This window comes from Oncorhynchus keta, chromosome 16, assembly GCF_023373465.1.
Source record: "Oncorhynchus keta strain PuntledgeMale-10-30-2019 chromosome 16, Oket_V2, whole genome shotgun sequence".
NCBI classification, from domain to species: Eukaryota; Metazoa; Chordata; class Actinopteri; order Salmoniformes; family Salmonidae; genus Oncorhynchus; species Oncorhynchus keta.
The window spans coordinates 1,907,660-1,927,460 of NC_068436.1; the positions used below are offsets into that span (position 1 = coordinate 1,907,660).

At 47.2% G+C, this 19,801-nt stretch overlaps 1 protein-coding gene across 2 annotated transcripts in view; it reads right to left on the bottom strand.

Annotated features, from left to right (window-relative positions):
• Positions 1 to 4,003: 4,003 nt before the first annotated feature.
• Positions 4,004 to 19,801, bottom strand: part of dchs2 (dachsous cadherin-related 2) — a 59,458-nt gene continuing 43,660 nt past the window's right edge. Inside the window, exons 12-21 of one of the 2 annotated variants that reach the window (XM_035789095.2) lie at positions 19,215 to 19,424; positions 18,253 to 19,113; positions 17,794 to 17,907; positions 15,743 to 15,957; positions 15,192 to 15,343; positions 12,194 to 12,324; positions 11,217 to 11,503; positions 10,670 to 10,811; positions 6,814 to 7,572; positions 4,004 to 6,735 (exon numbers count right to left, since the gene is read on the bottom strand). In XM_035789095.2, the coding sequence (XP_035644988.1) occupies positions 4,979 to 6,735; positions 6,814 to 7,572; positions 10,670 to 10,811; positions 11,217 to 11,503; positions 12,194 to 12,324; positions 15,192 to 15,343; positions 15,743 to 15,957; positions 17,794 to 17,907; positions 18,253 to 19,113; positions 19,215 to 19,424 (4,628 nt within the window). In that variant the 3' untranslated portion in view covers positions 4,004 to 4,978. Of the gene's footprint in view, positions 7,573 to 10,669; positions 10,812 to 11,216; positions 11,504 to 12,193; positions 12,325 to 15,191; positions 15,344 to 15,742; positions 15,958 to 17,793; positions 17,908 to 18,252; positions 19,114 to 19,214; positions 19,425 to 19,801 lie in introns of both variants that reach the window. The other variant, XM_035789094.1, reaches the window with a different exon arrangement.

Genomic DNA, 19,801 nt, shown 5'->3' on the forward strand with positions numbered 1-19,801 from the left:
CGAATAACATATTTATATACGTCTTCAATGAGGGCAAAGGGGCTGAGGAAGGCCAACTTACAGATTTAAGGCAACGATGTTGACTCTTTGCCCAAATGCTGAGTGTCTGGAGTTAAAAGGGCCGAGCGTTGATTTATGACCGAGCAGACCCAATTTATTTTCCTCACTACAGTAGTGTTGAAAGACAGTAAACAGATTACAGGGTCTGCTGTAAATCTAGACTGTCGTTTAATGTGTTTTACCATTTTATATTCAATCCACTGCAGATGTGTACATTTTCAACAGTTTACTCAAGATTGTATTTTCTGAAATCTATATGACAAAAGCTGATTCATATTGCACAGGGAAGTATTTCTATAGTATAGGGGACCATGTTGAATTAAAGTGTATGTCAATGTTTTCCCACAGGTAATGGAATTATTACATTTACATAATTATGATTTAATACAACATATGACTAAAGTTGAAGATTTTAATAACTAGGGGGAAAAAGCTTGTTTAGAGTGATTAAATTGGTCACAGGGTGGCGCAGTGGTCTGAGGCACTGCATCTCAGTGCTCGAGGCGTCACTACAGGTTGGATTCCAGGCTGTATCACAACCGGCCGTGATTGGGAGTCCCATAGGGCGGCGCACAATTGGCCGTGGTAGGCTGTCATTGCAATTAAGAATTTGTTCTTAACGGACTTGCCTAGTTAAATAAATAATAAAATGCAAGAGCTGAGGTGGCCATTTTGATTCCAAAGGCTGAGTAAAATATTCTATATGGTCTAGCCCCAAAAATGCACTCTTAGTCGCCCGTGTTTGAAAACAAAGACGTTAAGAGCCCGTAGTGTAACCGTGTTTATTTTAGAATCGCCAGTAAAGTTAGTTTGGGGATATTTATTTTCCATAATCGTGACATAAGACATGTAGCCTTTAGTGTCCAAAACGATCTCTTTACGAAAGCTAGCCAGCTGCTTAGATGGCTGCATAATGAGCAGAGCTAGACCATGTTGAAGGCAACTCAAAATGAATTATTTCCAAAATATACTTCGGGGGAAACAGTAATGAACAGTTTATGTGTAGGCTACTCAAGATCGGTATACCACAAAGCATGATTTTTATTTTGATTTAACCTTTATGATCAACGAGTTAACCTGTTAACTTTGATAAACAACAAATAACTTTTTCAACTAATCAGAAAATCAATAGTTAATTTTAATTTGTTTCTGGTTGATGAGTCAATTTGATGATGCCCATTTAAAGCTGGTCTTTAAAAAAAAATGTTATTTCAGATTATTTAGGCAAATTAGCTGACTAACTCATTATCTCTCTCTGTAGCCACATCACCTTTTGGATGCGGGCCCACAGAAAATGATATTTTCGTGTTTCACATTGTTAGAACATCTGCTTTTAAAGTCTTTGTTGAACACTGACAAATGAGTCGCACATTAAAAGTATGTTGGCTTCCAAAAATAGAATACACGTTTAAAGGGTGAGGGCGGTCAACTGTTACTTGAAAACATTGAAAGAGGCAAGAGTCTGCTCTGCCTGCTCAAATATGTAGAGCTGTTTTAACATTATCAGATTTAGCGTTTGATTAAATATTTCACCACTGCCTTTTAATCGCGCTCCAGAAACCGAATCCTTATAAAACAACTTGTCACCCGGACTGTACACCCTCCCTCCTCCTCCCCCTTCAGTGAGTGTTCCTCCGCCAAATCCGAACGCAATCTAGATTTTGCAGTGAATGACTCAAACCCCCCTTGAGATGTTACAGAGCTCAGTCGCTGAGAAAACAGACAATGCAGGACTTGTTTAGAAGCCAATGCATATTTCAATATCAAGCGAAGTAGTATGAAATCTAAGCCAGGTTAGAGTGCAGCTGTCTTGAATTTACCAACACGCATCCCCGTCCAACGAAACATCGGACCTGCATAATCATGAGCATGAATCATGAATCATGAACTGCTCGTGTCTGACGCAAGGAGATTGTTTTACTGTGCTCGGAAGGCAAGGCACCTCTGGGGAAACTCGACCTCTTCTCAAATTACGATATGAGAGAGCAGACCAGTACTGACATTAGGCAGGTAACAGCGCATTTATGACAGTAGTGGGGGGATAAACAAGTGCTTAATACTAAGGCTGTTTGGCCTAGAATGTCTGATAGCTCAAGGATGAAGAGGTTTTACATCTGCAAAGCGTTTATCATAATTATAAAACCATCTAAAAAATCCACTAACAGTCAAATTTCGAGAAGAAATTCCACAAGGTGAAAGTTTACCAAAACGGGCTTCCTCTCCGCTCTCTGTCCAAAACATTGTCAGCTGACTGACAGACGTTGAAGGAGTGGTGATGGAACATCTCAGAGGATCTCTATATTCCTGTCCGGGTCCCCTGACTCGCTCAGCTACAGTGTGCCGAGACATGCAGATGCTTGTTTTACCAGATCATGACACAGGAGAGATCTCTCCATCGTCTGTACTTCCCAAAGCCAAATACCCACCGAAATCACAAATATCAGCGAGCAGAGCTGTAGTCCAAACCAACCTGGCAGGAAGGAGTGACCCAGAACTGAGTCAATAAATAAGATGCCCATCATGGCCTAACCTATGAAGCCTGCACAGCTAGCCGACGAGCCACGCAAATGTTTATTATCCTTAATTAAGCTTCCTGATAAGGGCTCAGACCTCTTACCGACACTTTTTGGGGGGATTAGTACCTGCCCAAGTGAAGCCGTGTCAAATCGCCCAGCATTTTATTTATTGCTTTTGGAGCAAAGGAATGCGTGGGTGTTCAGATGGCCGTTATGGACAGTAAGGGACGCTTGGGTGGGCGCAAGGGAAAAATGGCTGAAAGTCATCAGACCTTATTAGACTTGGATGTCAGGGCCTATTACTTCTCCACGAGTCTTTCACCAGCAGTGGTGGTGCCATTTTATTGCCTCAACGTAAAATCGTGTGGAGTCTCATTTGAGTTGAAAATGAGTAAAAAAAACACATTGAAAAAGGCTAATTCAAAATCCTTACACTTTTTTCCAAAAAGGGTTTCAAGGCCAAAAGCAATTCCATATTTTTGCATCACAGTGGCCAAATGTATCGACAGTAAATCCATATGTTAATCTTGAGACAGAGCCTCTGAAGAAGTGTTTGGGTCCCTGTGGCCAGCTTCAAGGATCTCTGGGGTAGTAAGAGACCCCTCATTACCACACTAGCTTTCACACCAGACCAAAGGTCTTTCAATAGATTCTTGCTCTCCAACCAAAAACAATTGATGCATCATCTCTGTCACTGTGACCAGAAAGTGAGGAAACAGCTGATTAACATTAAGGATGCTCTCAAGCCAAGCCAAGCAGAGGAGTGTTAGGTCCCCCGAGCTCCGACACCGTTTATGCTGCCTTGGAAAGAGAGAAGCATACTGTATCTTCATCTGGCACTTTCCTCATAGCTGTGAGGAGGAAAATGGACAAAGACCTCAAAAACAGTGCGAGGAACGAGATCTAGTGTCATGGAAAACATGTTCTACTGTATAACCTCCGAGCAACGATACCAGCCTCTGAAGCTTGGGATTCTCACGTTGGACCTTTTCAGAGAGCCACAAGCAAACCTTGTTTTTATCCCACCCTTTAAAAATGCAACTATTCTATTAGCCAGTGAATGGTTGGAGGGGGGTCTGGATTCCATTTGAAACTGATTAAAACAATTGTTTTGCATCAGACTTTCTCCAACACTGGGTTAAAGGAAACATTCAGGGTGGCCATGTGGAAAATGGGTTTGTGGAAGAATGTTGGATGGAACCAAAATGCTATTCGATCGTGATTCCAAGACATTTCTAAAGAGTGGGACTTCCAGTTTCTTAACAAGCATGATCCACCATGTGAAGAACAACAATAAAGGCTTATGGGGGTTTTGTTCTCCATGTGGTATCAATAGGTTTCTGAAATGTGATAGTTCAGTCTTATTTAGAATGTCCTAATTGCAGAGGGAGTCTGGAAAAATGATTGCTCCGTAAGAAAAACACATTTTCCATTGGAATAGTTTAATTTATGAACCACATTAACAAATCAGTTCAACGATGAAAATCAATGAAGAGAAAGTCACAAACCATTGTGGAATTGAATCGTACACTAATTGTTGTTCAAGTTAGTTAGAACTGCCCCATAGAGCTAAAAGATAGCAGGACATTGTTTTACCTACTTAAAATGACCTTTGCTTATATACATTTTACAATTGAGATAGAACACTTTTCATTTTGAAATGTTACACACACACAAAACTGCCGTTAGTATCTATAGTGCACAATCAGCGCACACATCAATATCAAAAGACTGGTCCCACACCAACTGCACCGGCTCTTTGTACAGCTGTTAATGACATTTCAAATACTGTAGGTATTTGAAATGTAGTAGTTCACAGAATATGGGCTCATGGTACTCTGACATAATTCAATTACAGAACAACAAGCATACTTGCCAAGTCAAAAAGCTATAGCCAACTGAAATAAAAATTCATTTCATTGTCTCTAGCATGCAAACATTTTTATGACCATACATTTGTTCATTAATTGTGGATTCAAACATCCACTCGTGTACAGAGTGCTGCGTTGTGCTATTGCAATGCAAACCAGAGTTCAGGCTTTTGCATACATAACTTTATTACAAAAGCAAGTTATGAAAATATTAAATGCACCACAATGCAAATCATTCATTGTACAAAGACATTTAATAAATGTCTGATTTCACCCATGCATCTGCATTGTATAATGTCCTTACTAATAGATGTGCCAGATGAACAGATCAACAGAATATTGTCCAAATGTTCAACATGAGCCAATATTGATTTGTAGATCCGTTATGTTGAGAAACTAACTGAAGGAACTAATTGAATAGTGATGTTAAAATCAGATTGAAAATAAGCTTGAGAACCAAATTATTTAATGCTAGTATTTGGCATCTATCATACAATATTGTTCAAAGTCAATATCAAAAGGTCCGCAAGTCTACACCTGTATTTCTCCCTCCAGGAGGCTGCCAGCGTCTAGCCTGAAGACCCCCAGCCCAGTCTCTGAGACCACCGGGGAGGCGTTGGGGGTCCGCAGCGTGAGCACAGACAGCGAGGGAGAGAAACTGGGCGTCATGGCAGACGGGGTGAGCCCTGTGTTCCTGGCCAGGGGCGCGTAGGCGTACTTGGGGTAGGAGGGCCTCCGAGTCAGGGTGTGCATGCTGCTCAGGGGCATCCGGGGGGGCACGGCTCTGATGCCTGGCTGCGCCACGCCTGTGATGAGGGGTGGTGGATGCATGAGACAGCAGGCTTCGGACGCCAGGCCCTCGTGGCCCCCCTGGAGGTCCTCGTCGGGCAGCAGGCTGATGTCGGTGAAGACTGAGGCCAGCGTGTGGTAGCGCGGCTCCCAGTCCAGCAGGTAGTCCCAGCCATAGCTGCCCCGGAGCTGCTCCTCCGGACACAACAGCGAGCTGAAGGAGCCGTCCACCGAGGCCTGGCTATCCGAGAGAGGGACGTAGCCCCTCATGCTCTCCTCCATGTCTCTCACCCTGACCCGCGGCAGCATCCCCTCCCCCCCTCCCTCCTCTTTGAAGGTGTGGAGGCTCTCGGAGCTCTGCATCCCTGTGGCCAGACATGTGCTGGAGACCGTGGTTATGACCGTTCCTGGGTTTCCATCCTCTGAATGGCAGGAAAGCTGGTCCGAGTCCTTGGGCAAGCCAGAGTCAGGGACCCTTCTGCTCTTAGCCGAGTTGGCCCTCTTGCGGCACGGGTACTCATTGATCATCTTGATCTCATGGTCCTCAGCCGTCTCACCTTCTGCAGAGCCGCGGCCGCTTGAGTCAGAGTTCCGGATAGGGAGGGGTATCTCCCTCTTCACTCGGATGGTGATGGGCGCCCTCAGCTCCCGCAAGCCGATACCGTTGTGCTGTTGGGCACCGCCGTTCCTGCCGAACGTGCCGGTGTTTAGGTTGGCTGCGAGGGCAGCGGCCTTCTTGATGGCGGCCTCTTTGGTCTTGTACCTCAGAACAAGGGCCACGAAACTGACGAGTAGGAGAAGGAAGATGGCCAGCGACACGCCCAGAGTGACTGTCTGGACACCGAGGGCCACCCCGACCAGAGCTTCAGCCGAATTGGAGATATTGACTGTTACCAGGCTGGTGGTGGACCTGGAGTCCATTCTGGGACTACCGGCTGTCACCAAGAGCTCCACCACGTCTTCGTTGGAAAAACTTCCTCTCTTGCGGTACACTGGGCCCGAGACGAACACTGCGCCTGTTGTTTTGTTGATGGAGAACAACTGTGAGGGGTTGACAAGGGAGTACTCCACCATGCCATCCAGGCCTCCGTCATGGTCCATGGCCATAACATGACCAACCGTCTGCCCCGCCTTGGCGTTCTCCGGGAGAATGAAACGGTACTGCCTCTGGGTGAAGACAGGACTGAATTCGTCTGCCCCTTCGATGGCCACCTGGACCCGCACGGTGGCCGCCTGTTCGCCTTTGTCCCTGGCCTCCACTATGAAGCAGTAGTCACTCTCCCGCTCGAAGTCAAAGGTTTGCCGGGTGTGGATGTCCCCAGTGAGGCTGTCAATGGCAAAGGCCTCCTTCCTGTCAGGGCTGCCACTGCCGTAGTCCATGAAGCAGGAGGACATGATGGAGTAGGTGAGCTGGCCATAGGGCCCAGCGTCTTGGTCGATGGCATGGACTGAACAGGTGGGGGTGAAGGCAGGAAGGTTCTCCGGCACCGAGCAGTTGACTACGGGGAAGATAAAGTAGGGTGAGTTGTCATTCTCGTCCAACACCATAACAAAGACCACGGTGAAAGCTACTTTACGGTTTCCGGGTTCGCCCCCGTCGGAAGCCTGGACAGTCAGTGCGTACTTGGAGTCTTCCTCGTAGTCGAGACTGTGGTTGACCTCCAGGGCGCCGGTGTGGGGGTCTAACCTGAGGTGACCCTTGCTGTTGCCTGAGATGATGTCGTACCGGACTTGACCGTTGGTTCCGCGGTCAGGGTCCTGGGCGGTCACCTGAACCAACCTGGTCCCTGCTGGGCTGCTCTCACTGGCCTGAGCATGGTACTCTGCGCTGACAAAAGCTGGCACGTTGTCGTTGACATCCGCTACGGTCACCACCACGACCGCCGAGCTGTTGAGCGGAGGCGAGCCACGGTCAGAAACTATCACTGTCAAGATGTAGCCCTCAGTGGTTTCGCGGTCCAGGAGTTGGCACAGAACCAGACTCCCAGCAGTCCTCTGCTGGCTCTCTGTTTCAACCGCACCTACCTCTATACAGAACCTCCTGTCCTCGTTGCCACTGGCAATGACAAAGTCCAGGTGGGTGTTTTCGTGCTCCCAGTCCAGGTCCTCTGCCCAGAGGGTCAGCAAGGTGGTGCCGACGGGGGTATCCTCAAGCGGGCTGACCGTGTAAGCGTCATGCTGGAAGAGCGGGGTGTGGTCATTGGCATCCAGGACCACAATGTCCACGGAGGTGACTGTAGAGCGGACTGGGTCGCCCCAGTCTCTGGCCTCCACCAGGAGCTGAATCACGTTACCGTTGGTGACATACTTCAAGGGCTTGTTGGTGAACACCGACCCTACAAGACAAATGGGTTTGGAGTTTTAAAAACAGTGAAAAACATCTTAGTGTTTTTAATCAACTGAAAGTGCTGCAGGTCCTTTAGATATCGCTTTATTCCTATGCAGAATTTAAAAGCGCATTCAAAATAAAAATGTTATAATTAGACAAACACTCAAACTGATCTATTTTAACATTGTCTAATGTAGGGTTTCAGCTGTCCACTCAGACTACAGCTACCATGAGGGAGGCTTTACCATGCTGCCTGTCGATAACACAGCTCTCTAGCTGTTATTATGGTAAAGAACACCCTATCAAATAGAGCAAAGTTGGTGGTTTGCCCCTTTAACCAGGAAAGTCCCTGGTGATTGAAACTTTTCTTTTTTCTATACAAGGGAGACCTGGCAACCTGTACAGTAGAATAATATCACTCTACCTCATGAGTTGCAGCCATTGCTTAGTCTAGGAATCTGAGCATAATTACATTTCTCCAGCACCATTCCTCAGCTTTATAGCAAACCGAGTGGCGGGGCCCACCTTTTGACTGAAATCCAAATTCAGGATTGTGTCTTTAATGCTCTCTATAGAAGTGCATTCTGTAGGCTTTTTGCTTAAGTTTCTTTTGAGAATGTTTAACTATCTAATGAGTTTACTGATGTGAGCACAGTAAATTGAGACTGAAAACGAGCAAGATTGGTATTTTTCATGACATAGAATCGAGCACTACCTTACAGTCAATCAGTTTGGGATATCACCCGGCCTCCTGTAATTTTGAAACTTATCTGAAACACATAATTAACATGAGTGCTGGAAACATGAGGAAACACAAAAGAATGCGCCAGTATCTAGTTTCTGGTTCGAGTTAGGATGAAGACACGATTCTGAGAGGCTCAATTCTAATATTGACACCAATCAAAATTTCACTTCCCATTAGTTACTTCCACCACAAAATACAGAGAACACATTTCTCAGATGTTACTTTCGAGGGCCAGTGACATTGATAAGGTGGCCTCAAAAAACATGTTAAAAAAAAAAAAAAAAAAGAGAGTTTGAGAATGTAGTATTCTCTTTTAGCCTCGTCGGGTTCAATTAGTCTTCTTCACTTGTCGGGTTGGGGAGGGCGAAGACTTTGCTTCCCGAGACTGGATATTACAGGACAGACCCGGCTCTGAAGCAGACCTCTATATTAGTGACCTCTCATCAGCAATCTCTCCCACTCACCCCTTTTTTCTCTCTCCCCCTCCACACATCCAAGCCCGTAAAAAGAGAAAGGATGGATGGAGAAACTGATGCTACTGACAGTGTGAATACTCTGAATAACCCTTGATATGTAGAACCATGCAGAACTGGGCATATACTTACTGTTGGCGCAAACCCCTATTTCTTGGCCAACATGTGTAAAATAAGCGTGTCGCGCCAGAAAAATGTGATTTTAAACAAGGGAATATAAAAGATTAATATGAAAACTGGGCTACCAGACAGTCTTAAGACGTGAACCTTGGAAAGCATGTAGCGGTAACTTTTCTTCTCCTACTACATTTTGACAGTCAATCGTAGGAATTAAGAGAAGCACTTTTTGTAGCATCGCGGGAGGATTAGGCCTATTTCTTCAAGACCTAGCAGCAGCTATATAGATTCAGCCTTGGAATTTCTGACTGACTCGTCCTTGGACTCTGGGTATGATTGGGATAATGGTCCTGGGTCCATTAAAAACATTTTCATGAGGCCTCTGCCAAGAGTTTGCACTTTAGAGACTTTGTGCCTAAATAAGTTCTTCCATTGTTACCTTTCAATTTGGTTCAAATTGATTTAGAGTGGACTGGATGGTACAGTAGTTAGGGCCATAGTCTCTGGTACACATACTGTATGTACACGTCGGCATTGGGTGATATCCGGCCTACACATTCTTCACAATGACACATTCTCCCTCCAATCTCGGTCATAATTTCTCTCTTCAATAAAAACACTAAAGTAAATATATTTTGTAATTAGAACAGTTGGCTCTGTCATAACCTCACATGGTCTCTCCTATCATTGCTATGCAGACGACACACAATTAATCTTCTCCTTTCCCCCTTCTGATGACCAGGTGGCGAATCGCATCTCTGCATGTCTGGCAGACATATCAGTGTGGATGACGGATCACCACCTCAAGCTGAACCTCGGCAAGACGGAGCTGCTCTTCCTCCCGGGGAAGGCCTGCCCGTTCCATGATCTCGCCATCACGGTTGACAACTCCATTGTGTCCTCCTCCCAGAGCTCTAAGAACCTTGGCGTGATCCTGGACAACACCCTGTCGTTCTCAACTAACATCAAGGCGGTGGCCCGTTCCTGTAGGTTCATGCTCTACAACATCCGCAGAGTACGACCCTGCCTCACACAGGAAGCGGCGCAGGTCCTAATCCAGGCACTTGTCATCTCCCGTCTGGATTACTGCAACTCGCTGTTGCCTGGGCTCCCTGCCTGTGCCATTAAACCCCTACAACTCATCCAGAACGCCGCAGCCCATCTGGTGTTCAACCTTCCCAAGTTCTCTCACGTCACCCCACTCCTCCGCTCTCTCCACTGGCTTCCAGTTGAAGCTCGCATCCGCTACAAGACCATGGTGCTTGCCTACGGAGCTGTGAGGGGAACGGCACCTCAGTACCTCCAGGCTCTGATCAGGCCCTACACCCAAACAAGGGCACTGCGTTCATCCACCTCTGGCCTGCTCGCCTCCCTACCACTGAGGAAGTACAGTTCCCGCTCAGCCCAGTCAAAACTGTTCGCTGTTCTGGCCCCCCAATGGTGGAACAAACTCCCTCACGACGCCAGGACAGCGGAGTCAATCACCACCTTCCGGAGACACCTGAAACCCCACCTCTTTAAGGAATACCTAGGATAGGATAAAGTAATCCTTCTCACCCCCCTTAAAAGATTTAGATGCACTATTGTAAAGTGGCTGTTCCACTGGATGTCATAAGGTGAATGCACCAATTTGTAAGTCGCTCTGGATAAGAGCGTCTGCTCAATGACTTAAATGTAAATGTAAACAGGCGAGTTGACTATATCTGGCTAATTCTGATGAAAGCTATTCATTTAATTTGAATCTAATTGGTTAATCTAATAGTGCTTACCGTTGTCTGGGTGTATGTAGAAGCCGTGTAGAGGTGACGAGAGGAGTCTGTAGCCGAGTTTGCCGTTAAGCCCAGAGTCTCGGTCCGTGGCTGCCACAGTCAGGATCAACATGTTGGCAGGAGACAGTTCTGGCAACTTCACCTGATGGTGCAAACAAACAAACATCTCATGTCAATTGCCAGGAAGAATTACATGCATTTACAAACATCTCATTAAGGACTCAAGGAGAACTTGGGAGTCACAAGACATCACTGAGGGAGTACAATGGTGTCAAATGGATAGATCAGACATTGTCCAAATTGACATTCACAAATCACCTCATCCTCTCAGTGAGTCAGTCATGTTAACATGTTAAACGACTTCATTTCTGCCTCCTAAATAATCATGTTTTACTAATGTGGAAAGGCTCACCACGAAGTAGATGTGTGTGTGTGTGTGTGTGTGTGTGTGTGTGTGTGTGTGTGGAGGGATTTGTGTTCCATAACTATAACTGTGTCTTGTAATGCATCATTAGTGAAATACAAAATCGATTGCAGTTCTAGCTACCTGGTAGGAGTCCTGTGAGAAGACGGGCACGTTGTCGTTTACATCCAGCACTTGAACCAGGACCTCTGCCGTGGTCTGGTGGAGGGAGTCCGAGGCCCACACCACCAGCCTGTGCGTCGTCTCTTCCTCATGGTCAAGCATCTGTGTCAAGGTCACCACGCCCGTGTAGCGGTCAATGGCAAAGCTCCCGGCAGTGCTGGCATTGTCCAAAAAACTGAAGGTCACGGTGGAGCTGAGGTCCACATCGTTGGCGCTTACCTGGGTCACCATGTAGCCCGCTGGGAGGTCTGGTGACCAACAAGATAACAGTGTAAGAAGTATTTAGTACCAAATAGTCTATATAGTCAAACGCACACAACTTGTTAGGGGGTACTGACCTGGCCTGAGCCGAAGAGCAATTGTGTGTACAGGTCCTACTTCATCTCTACAGGTATTTAGTATTACAAATTAAACCGAAACATGATCTTAAGTTAACAATTCTCTTGGAAATCTCTGTCAATCAATAAAATCTTCTGCTATAACACCTGATTCAACTAATCATAAAAACTTTGGTTAGCCGAATCAGTGTGTCAGTGAGGGGCTGGGAACTGCCCTATGAGCAAAATACATTGGAAAGACATTGAAAATACGGATTTTGTTTGGATGTACCGATTTCAACTCATTTTGCTCATTGGGTGGGCTTGTCTCCCAAGCAATTTGTTTCAGGAAGTGATCTTCACTCCTTCAGGACAGTGGCATAAGGATAGAGCTTTGCCTCAGGCACAACAGCCTGTGGAACTGTTACAACGAGGGACTTCATCCTTTCAGCGCCAGCTACCAAATCTGGGCCTACTGTGAAGTTGCTTTAAATAAATAAACACTGAAAAATAAATTCTGATTAGAAAATGTAGACCGAAAATGGTTACCCCAGTGGCCCTGGTCAAAAGTAGTGTACTGTAAAAGGAAAAGGGTGCCATTTGAGAGGGGTGGTGTCTTACTCTCTGCCATGACCACAGGCTCCATGGGGGGAATAGCGGGACTGTTGTCGTTGATGTCCACCACCTGGACCCGGACGGTGGTGATGCTGCTAAGGGGAGGGCTACCCCTGTCTGACGCCTGCAGTACCAACCTGGGAAAACAACACCACAAGGAAATGCACACCATTACATTACTAGGACTCCAACTAGCCAGTGTAGGTAGAAGACAGAGATCTATAGACATGTACTGTATATACTGAAAAATATATATAAAACGCAACATGCAAAGTGTTCGTCCCATGTTTCAAGAGCTGAAATAAAAGACCACAGAAATGTTCCATATGCACAAAAAGCGTATTTCTCTCCAATTTTGTGCACAAATGTGTTTACTTCTCTGCTAATGAGCATTTCTCCTTTGCCAAGATAATCCATCCACCTGACAGGTGTGGCATATCAAGAAGCTGATTAAACAGCACGATCATTACACACGTCTTCAAGAGAGCGAGAGTTGCACCCCTTCTGAAAAAACCTACACTCGATCCCTCCGATGTCAACAACTACAGACCAGTATCCCTTCTTTCTTTTCTCTCCAAAACTCTTGAACGTGCCGTCCTTGGCCAGCTCTCCCGCTATCTCTCTCAGAATGACCTTCTTGATCCAAATCAGTCAGGTTTCAAGACTAGTCATTCAACTGAGACTGCTCTTCTCTGTATCACAGAGGCGCTCCGCACCGCTAAAGCTAACTCTCTCTCCTCTGCTCTCATCCTTCTAGACCTATCGGCTGCCTTCGATACTGTGAACCATCAGATCCTCCTCTCCACCCTCTCCGAGTTGGGCATCTCCGGCGCGGCCCACGCTTGGATTGCGTCCTACCTGACAGGTCGCTCCTACCAGGTGGCGTGGCGAGAATCTGTCTCCTCACCACGCGCTCTCACCACTGGTGTCCCCCAGGGCTCTGTTCTAGGCCCTCTCCTATTCTCGCTATACACCAAGTCACTTGGCTCTGTCATAACCTCACATGGTCTCTCCTATCATTGCTATGCAGACGACACACAATTAATCTTCTCCTTTCCCCCTTCTGATGACCAGGTGGCGAATCGCATCTCTGCATGTCTGGCAGACATATCAGTGTGGATGACGGATCACCACCTCAAGCTGAACCTCGGCAAGACGGAGCTGCTCTTCCTCCCGGGGAAGGACTGCCCGTTCCATGATCTCGCCATCACGGTTGACAACTCCATTGTGTCCTCCTCCCAGAGCGCTAAGAACCTTGGCGCGATCCTGGACAACACCCTGTCGTTCTCAACTAACATCAAGGCGGTGGCCCGTTCCTGTAGGTTCATGCTCTACAACATCCGCAGAGTACGACCCTGCCTCACACAGGAAGCGGCGCAGGTCCTAATCCAGGCACTTGTCATCTCCCGTCTGGATTACTGCAACTCGCTGTTGGCTGGGCTCCCTGCCTGTGCCATTAAACCCCTACAACTCATCCAGAACGCCGCAGCCCGTCTGGTGTTCAACCTTCCCAAGTTCTCTCACGTCACCCCGCTCCTCCGCTCTCTCCACTGGCTTCCAGTTGAAGCTCGCATCCGCTACAAGACCATGGTGCTTGCCTACGGAGCTGTGAGGGGAACGGCACCTCAGTACCTCCAGGCTCTGATCAGGCCCTACACCCAAACAAGGGCACTGCGTTCATCCACCTCTGGCCTGCTCGCCTCCCTACCACTGAGGAAGTACAGTTCCCGCTCAGCCCAGTCAAAACTGTTCGCTGCTCTGGCCCCCAATGGTGGAACAAACTCCTCACGACGCCAGGACAGCGGAGTCAATCACCACCTTCCGGAGACACCTGAAACCCCACCTCTTTAAGGAATACCTAGGATAGGATAAAGTAATCCTTCTCACCCCCCTTAAAAGATTTAGATGCACTATTGTAAAGTGGCTGTTCCACTGGATGTCATAAGGTGAATGCACCAATTTGTAAGTCGCTCTGGATAAGAGCATCTGCTAAATGACTTAAATGTGAATGTAAATGTAACATGTGCACATTGTGCTGGGAACAAAAGGCCACTAAAACATGCAGTTTGGTCACACAACACAATGCCACAGATGTCTAATGTTTTGAGGGAGCGTGCAATTGGAATGGTGACTGCAGGAATATCCACCAGAGCTGTTGCCAGAGAATTTAATGCTAATTTCTCTACCATTTGCCGCCTCCAACGTTGTTTTAGAGACTATGGCAGTACATCCAACCGGCCTCACAACCGCAGACCATGTGTAACCAAGCCAGCCCAGGACCTACACATTTAGCTTCTTTAACCGCGGGATCGTCTAAGACCAGTCACCCGGACAGCTGATGAAACTGAGGAGTATTTATGTCTGTAATAAAGCCCTTTTGTGGTGAAAAACAAATTATTATTGACTGGGCCTGGCTCCCAAGTGGCTGGGCCTATGGCCTCCCAGTCCCACAAATGGCTGTGCCCCTGCCCAGGTATGTGGAACCCATAGATTAGGGCCTAATGAATTTATTTAAATTGACTGATTTCCTTATGAACTGTAACTCAGTAAAATTGTTGAAATTGTTGCATTTATATTTTTGTTCAGTATAGAAAAGCACTGAGTATACCAAACATTATAAACACCTTCCTAATATTGAGTTGAACCCCCTTTTGACCTCAGAACAACCTCAATTCGTCAGGCCATGGACTCTACAAGGTGTTGAAAGCAATCCACAGGGAGGCTGGCCCATGTTGACGCCAATGCTTCCCACAGTTATGTCAAGTTGGCTGGATGTCCTTTGGGTGGTGGAACATTCTTGATACACACAGGAAACTGTTGAGCATGAAAAACCAGCAGCGTTGCAGTTCTTGACACAGACCGGTGCGCCTGAAACCTACTACCATACCCCGTTCAAGGGCACTGCAATCTTTTGTCTAGCATGTAGGATTAGATACACACAACTCACAATACATGACCATAGCAAGTGACAACTCTAATAGTAGCGTAAAGTAAGCTAGCGTACTTGTAAGAGGAAGTGATTTCCCGGTCTAGAACAGTGTTGGTGGCAAGGATCCCGCGCACAGAGTCGATGATGAACGCCTCGTTTTGGTTACCAGACAAGATGGAGTAATCAATCTGACCATTCACACCGCTGTCCGCATCAGAGGCAAACACCTACAACAGGAAGAAAGGCATTATAGAGTTAGGAAGCCTACTTCTTCATAGCCAATACCCAGCGTAAGCATGGCACATTTGCAAATATAAAAATAACATTTGCAAGAGTCAGTTCAGACTTACAGGCCACACAACACTTAACGAAAAAAATACACAATAATGCTATGCATTTGGTATTTGAAATGGATTGTAATGATTTTTTTTTTTTTTTACAGCCATGTTTCAATCAATCAATTAAAGCAAAAGCAAGAGCCCAGTGCCCAGGAAAAACACCTGAGATGGAAGAAACCTAGAGAGGAACATAGCTCAAAAGAAACTGATTGGTAACGACAAATTATGTTTCTGCCTTAGCTCAAAATGACACAGTAACAACTCGATTGACTGGCCTCCAATCCATACCTGCATGACGTAGGTGTTGTGTACCTGGCCTTCCCACACGGCCGTGCGGTAGTGGCCCTGCTCAAAGGCCGGCGCATTGTCGTTGACGTCCTGCAGCATGACGGTGACCCGGCAGTGGGCTGTGCGCATGGGGCCGCCGTCAGCCAGCACCACCAGGTGGACCCTCCGGTTGGCCTCGTAGTCTAGACTGGCCTGGTCCCACACTGTGATGTCACCTGGGAGAGGGGTGGAAAGACCAAGAAAGCGAGAAATAGAGGGATTTAGCGAGCGAGCGAACGAACAGAAAGAGAGACAGGAAAGTGGGAGAAGAGATGGAGAGGGAGAGCGTGAGCGCAAATGAGAAAGATTGTATGATGGATGTACGATAAAAAGTTCATAGAATTCACAGAGAGTTACGTTGCGCATGAGCCTATTCTAGCACCATGTTGCATCCATGTTTTGCAGTTGTGCATTCAAAACATATGTACACATTCCATTAACAACTTGATTCCTCTGAGTATCCAAACAAGAATGTAATCTGGACTTTGATGTTCCCCCCCACCCGTTCCACTTCAGCCACGCTGCGTATATAGGGGCTCAGGGAGAGTTTGGGCCATAATGAATCCATGCTGGCTAAGGCAAGTAGTCCATAATCCACAGCAAAGCCTGTGTATGTGTCCCGCAAGACGCACTATTCCCTATATAGTGTACTGTGTTTGAACAGAGCCCTATGGGCCCTAGTCAAAAGTAGTGCACTACATATGGAATAGGGTTCCATTTGGGATACAAGTCCAGTTCTCGGAACAGGGGGATATGGGAAAACAACCTCTTGACTGCTGTAGTAGACGATGCCTTCAATAATCCTAAAAGGGGATTTCCACACGATAATTTGGATAGCCACTCTAGCGTCGCCCTCATGTGCGTGCTAGTGTAGCACATGGGGATGTGAGACACATACGCCACAGCCTTGAGTGTCCCGCTTGTGTAGCCTCATTAGCTAGCTTTTGAGGTGGTGCGATCGGCTAAGATGCTTGAGGGAGGAGAGTCATGTGTGAGGCAGAGGTCCCGAGTTTGTGCCAGGTATGGTCCAAATCAGGAGGAAGTGGTACACACGAAGCAGCGTGACGTTGTTTACACAAGCAAGCAGGCTAGGCATCTACAGATAATCCAGTAGGGGCTGGAAACTATAGTGCAGGAATCATCAACTAGATTCAGCCGCGGGCCGATTTGTTTCTTGAGCAGATGGTCGGGGGGCCAAAAATATTTGTAGACTGCAAACAGATATGTTTGTCTAAAACTATTATTTCTATTTCAAACCTTGTATACGATCATGTCTCTTTGTGCGTGGGAATAGATTTCTGAAATAAGTCACTTTGAGCTGATTTACTCGTGTTTTTACACCCTATTCACGCTCCCTCGTCCAAGCTCACATTGCCCAACGGTCTCCCCGCCCTCTTCAGTTCCTTCCTTTGTTCATCGCCCCCAATGTGTTACGTGGAAATTAACGATCGTGCGAGAGAGAGCGAGCGATGGTCCAAAGGGATTGAGAGGCTAGTCGCGCTAATTGGAAGAAAAGGGAGTGAAATCTTGTTTGGGAAGGGGATCTGAGGAGTCTGGAATGCCAGGGTTATTAGCCTGGATGGAGATACAGAAAACTAGACAGATGGATGCAGGGACAGGCGGAGGTTCTGGCTTTGGTGTGTCCCTGGAGTCAAAAACTTGCCTGAAAAACGAACAAGGAAGAAAAGACAAGCATGGTTTTAAGTTCCTGCTGCAGGCAACTAATGGAAGAATCTTAACTGGCTTATGCCAACAAGCACACTGGAGCCTAATCTATGTCTATGATTCCAGCCTCAGAGAAGTGTTCTGGTGAGGAGAACAAGTTATTTCAGGGTTTTAAATGTACTTATTGAAGATTAGGACAGTGAAGAGACAAAAAAGGTGGGAGAGATTGTGAATCAAAAAGGTGGATTTAAACACATTCTGACTCTGGTATATATGTGTGCCGGGGATGGTGGCACTAACCACTGGACCACATGAGAAATATAGTTTAGTATTGGAAAGGTTCATACCCGTGTGTCGGTTGATGGCGAAGGCGCCGTTCTCGTTGCCGTTGAAAATGCTGTACTCGATTCGCCGTCTGTCGTCGGTCTGGTCGTGAGCCACCACGTTTCCCACCCACGCGCCTGAAGGTGAAAGGAGAAGAGATGGGAAAAAAAGATAACTCAATGGCTTTTAGCCCTAACATGAACTCAAAGGGTTTGATAGATAGCGTGAGGCCAGTAAATAGTTTGGATAAAGTATTGAACATACACAGCAGACTAAAGTGTTTGATTGAGCCTGACGAGAGAGCCAGACGGGCTGGGATCCAACTTTTAGGACTATTCAATTGGCTCCATTGCAGCAGCCAAGTTCAATCAAACATATATATGATAGAAAACAAATATTAGTTGAAACCAGATCTGGTACATATCAATGCACTTGTCTTGAATAATTGTTCATATACTGATATTAGAGCAGTTCTTCCGTACCAGTTTTGCTGTTTTCCACTACAACTGCTTCGTAGAGCGTCTCAGTGAAGTGCAGTGGCTCGTCCTCTCCCTTCACGTGAATAATGACCAGGCAGGTAGAGGTGAGAGCTGGCCTCCCCTGGTCTGCAGCCAACACCTGCAGGTTAGCACCCAAGAAACTCTGACTAATGGAACCATTCAATCGTATGTCTCCCGATTTACCGTTGATGGTGAAAAAAGGGTTGTTTTCCACCAAGCTAAACCACACAGTCCCGTTCTCACCACGGTCACCGTCCACTGCCGTCACCGTGGCGACAATCTTGTTTGGGATCGTCTCCACGGTGACCCAGCCGACAATGGGGTTCTCTGTGCAGACGGGCGCGTTGTCGTTGGCGTCCTCCACCTGCACGGTAACTGCGGTGGCGGAGCTCCGTGGACCTCTGGCGCAGCCGTCGGTGGCCACGGCCCTGAAGGTGTACTGAGCACGGCTCTCCCTGTCCAAGGGCCGGGTGGTCCGAATTACCCCCGTGGTGGGCTCTACCGAGAAGGCCCCCAGGGTGTCCTCGGCCAGAGAGAATGTCACCTCGCCGTTGGGACCCTGGTCCGGGTCTCGGGCCTCCAGACGCAGCACTTCGGCCCCTGCGGGGAGCCCCTCTGCCAAGGAAGCGCGATAACTCTTGCGGTGAAACGACGGACTGTTGTCGTTCTGGTCCAGCAGGAGCACCAGGAGCTGGGTGGAGGAGCTGAGGGGGGAGGGTTGGCCGCCGTCGCTGGCCTGGATGCAGAGGGTGTAGCTGGGCCGCTCCTCCCGGTCGAGGGCCCGCATGGTGCTGACGGCGCCCGTGGTGGCGTGGATGGTGAAACGCCCGCCGTAGTCCTCGCCTGGAGGGATAAGTCAATTCACTCCGGTTAGATTAAATCTTGTTGAAACCACAAAGTAATTTTCCACTGAAACACTGAGGTGCTCCATTTAGGAATCTCACCCTGTATGGCGTAGGTGATGGTGCCGTTGGTTCCGTGGTCTGGGTCCGAGGCCTGGGATGTGTGGATGACCCCGGGGGGCAGGTTCTCTGGCAGGCTAAGCTGAAAGGAGGCCTGCATGAACTCGGGGACATTGTCGTTGTCGTCCAGCACAGAGCATAGCACCGTGGATGTGCTGGAGAGGGACTGGACGCCGCTGTCCCGAGCCTGGACTGGTGAGGGGGACGAGGGAGATGATGCAGAGGGACAACAGGGAGAGGAAGGTGAGGGTTTAGGGGGAGGGTGATAGTTTAGGTTCTGTTTGAATAGGGTTGCAAAATTCCTAGATTTTCCAGAAATCCCAGTTGGAAGATTCCCAGAATCATACGGGAACAATGATTTTAAATAGGAATTTCTGAAATACTTTGTTTGAGTATTGTTCAAACTTTCTTCATTAAATTTGTGTCATTTTGGAGACTTGTCCAGAGTGACATGCAATCAGTGCATTTGACAAAAGTAGGTAAGACGGCCATATATCACGATCACTGCAAGTAAAGCATTGCTCGAGAATAGCTGTGGTTTTATGAATAGATAGTACTATACTAGTGAG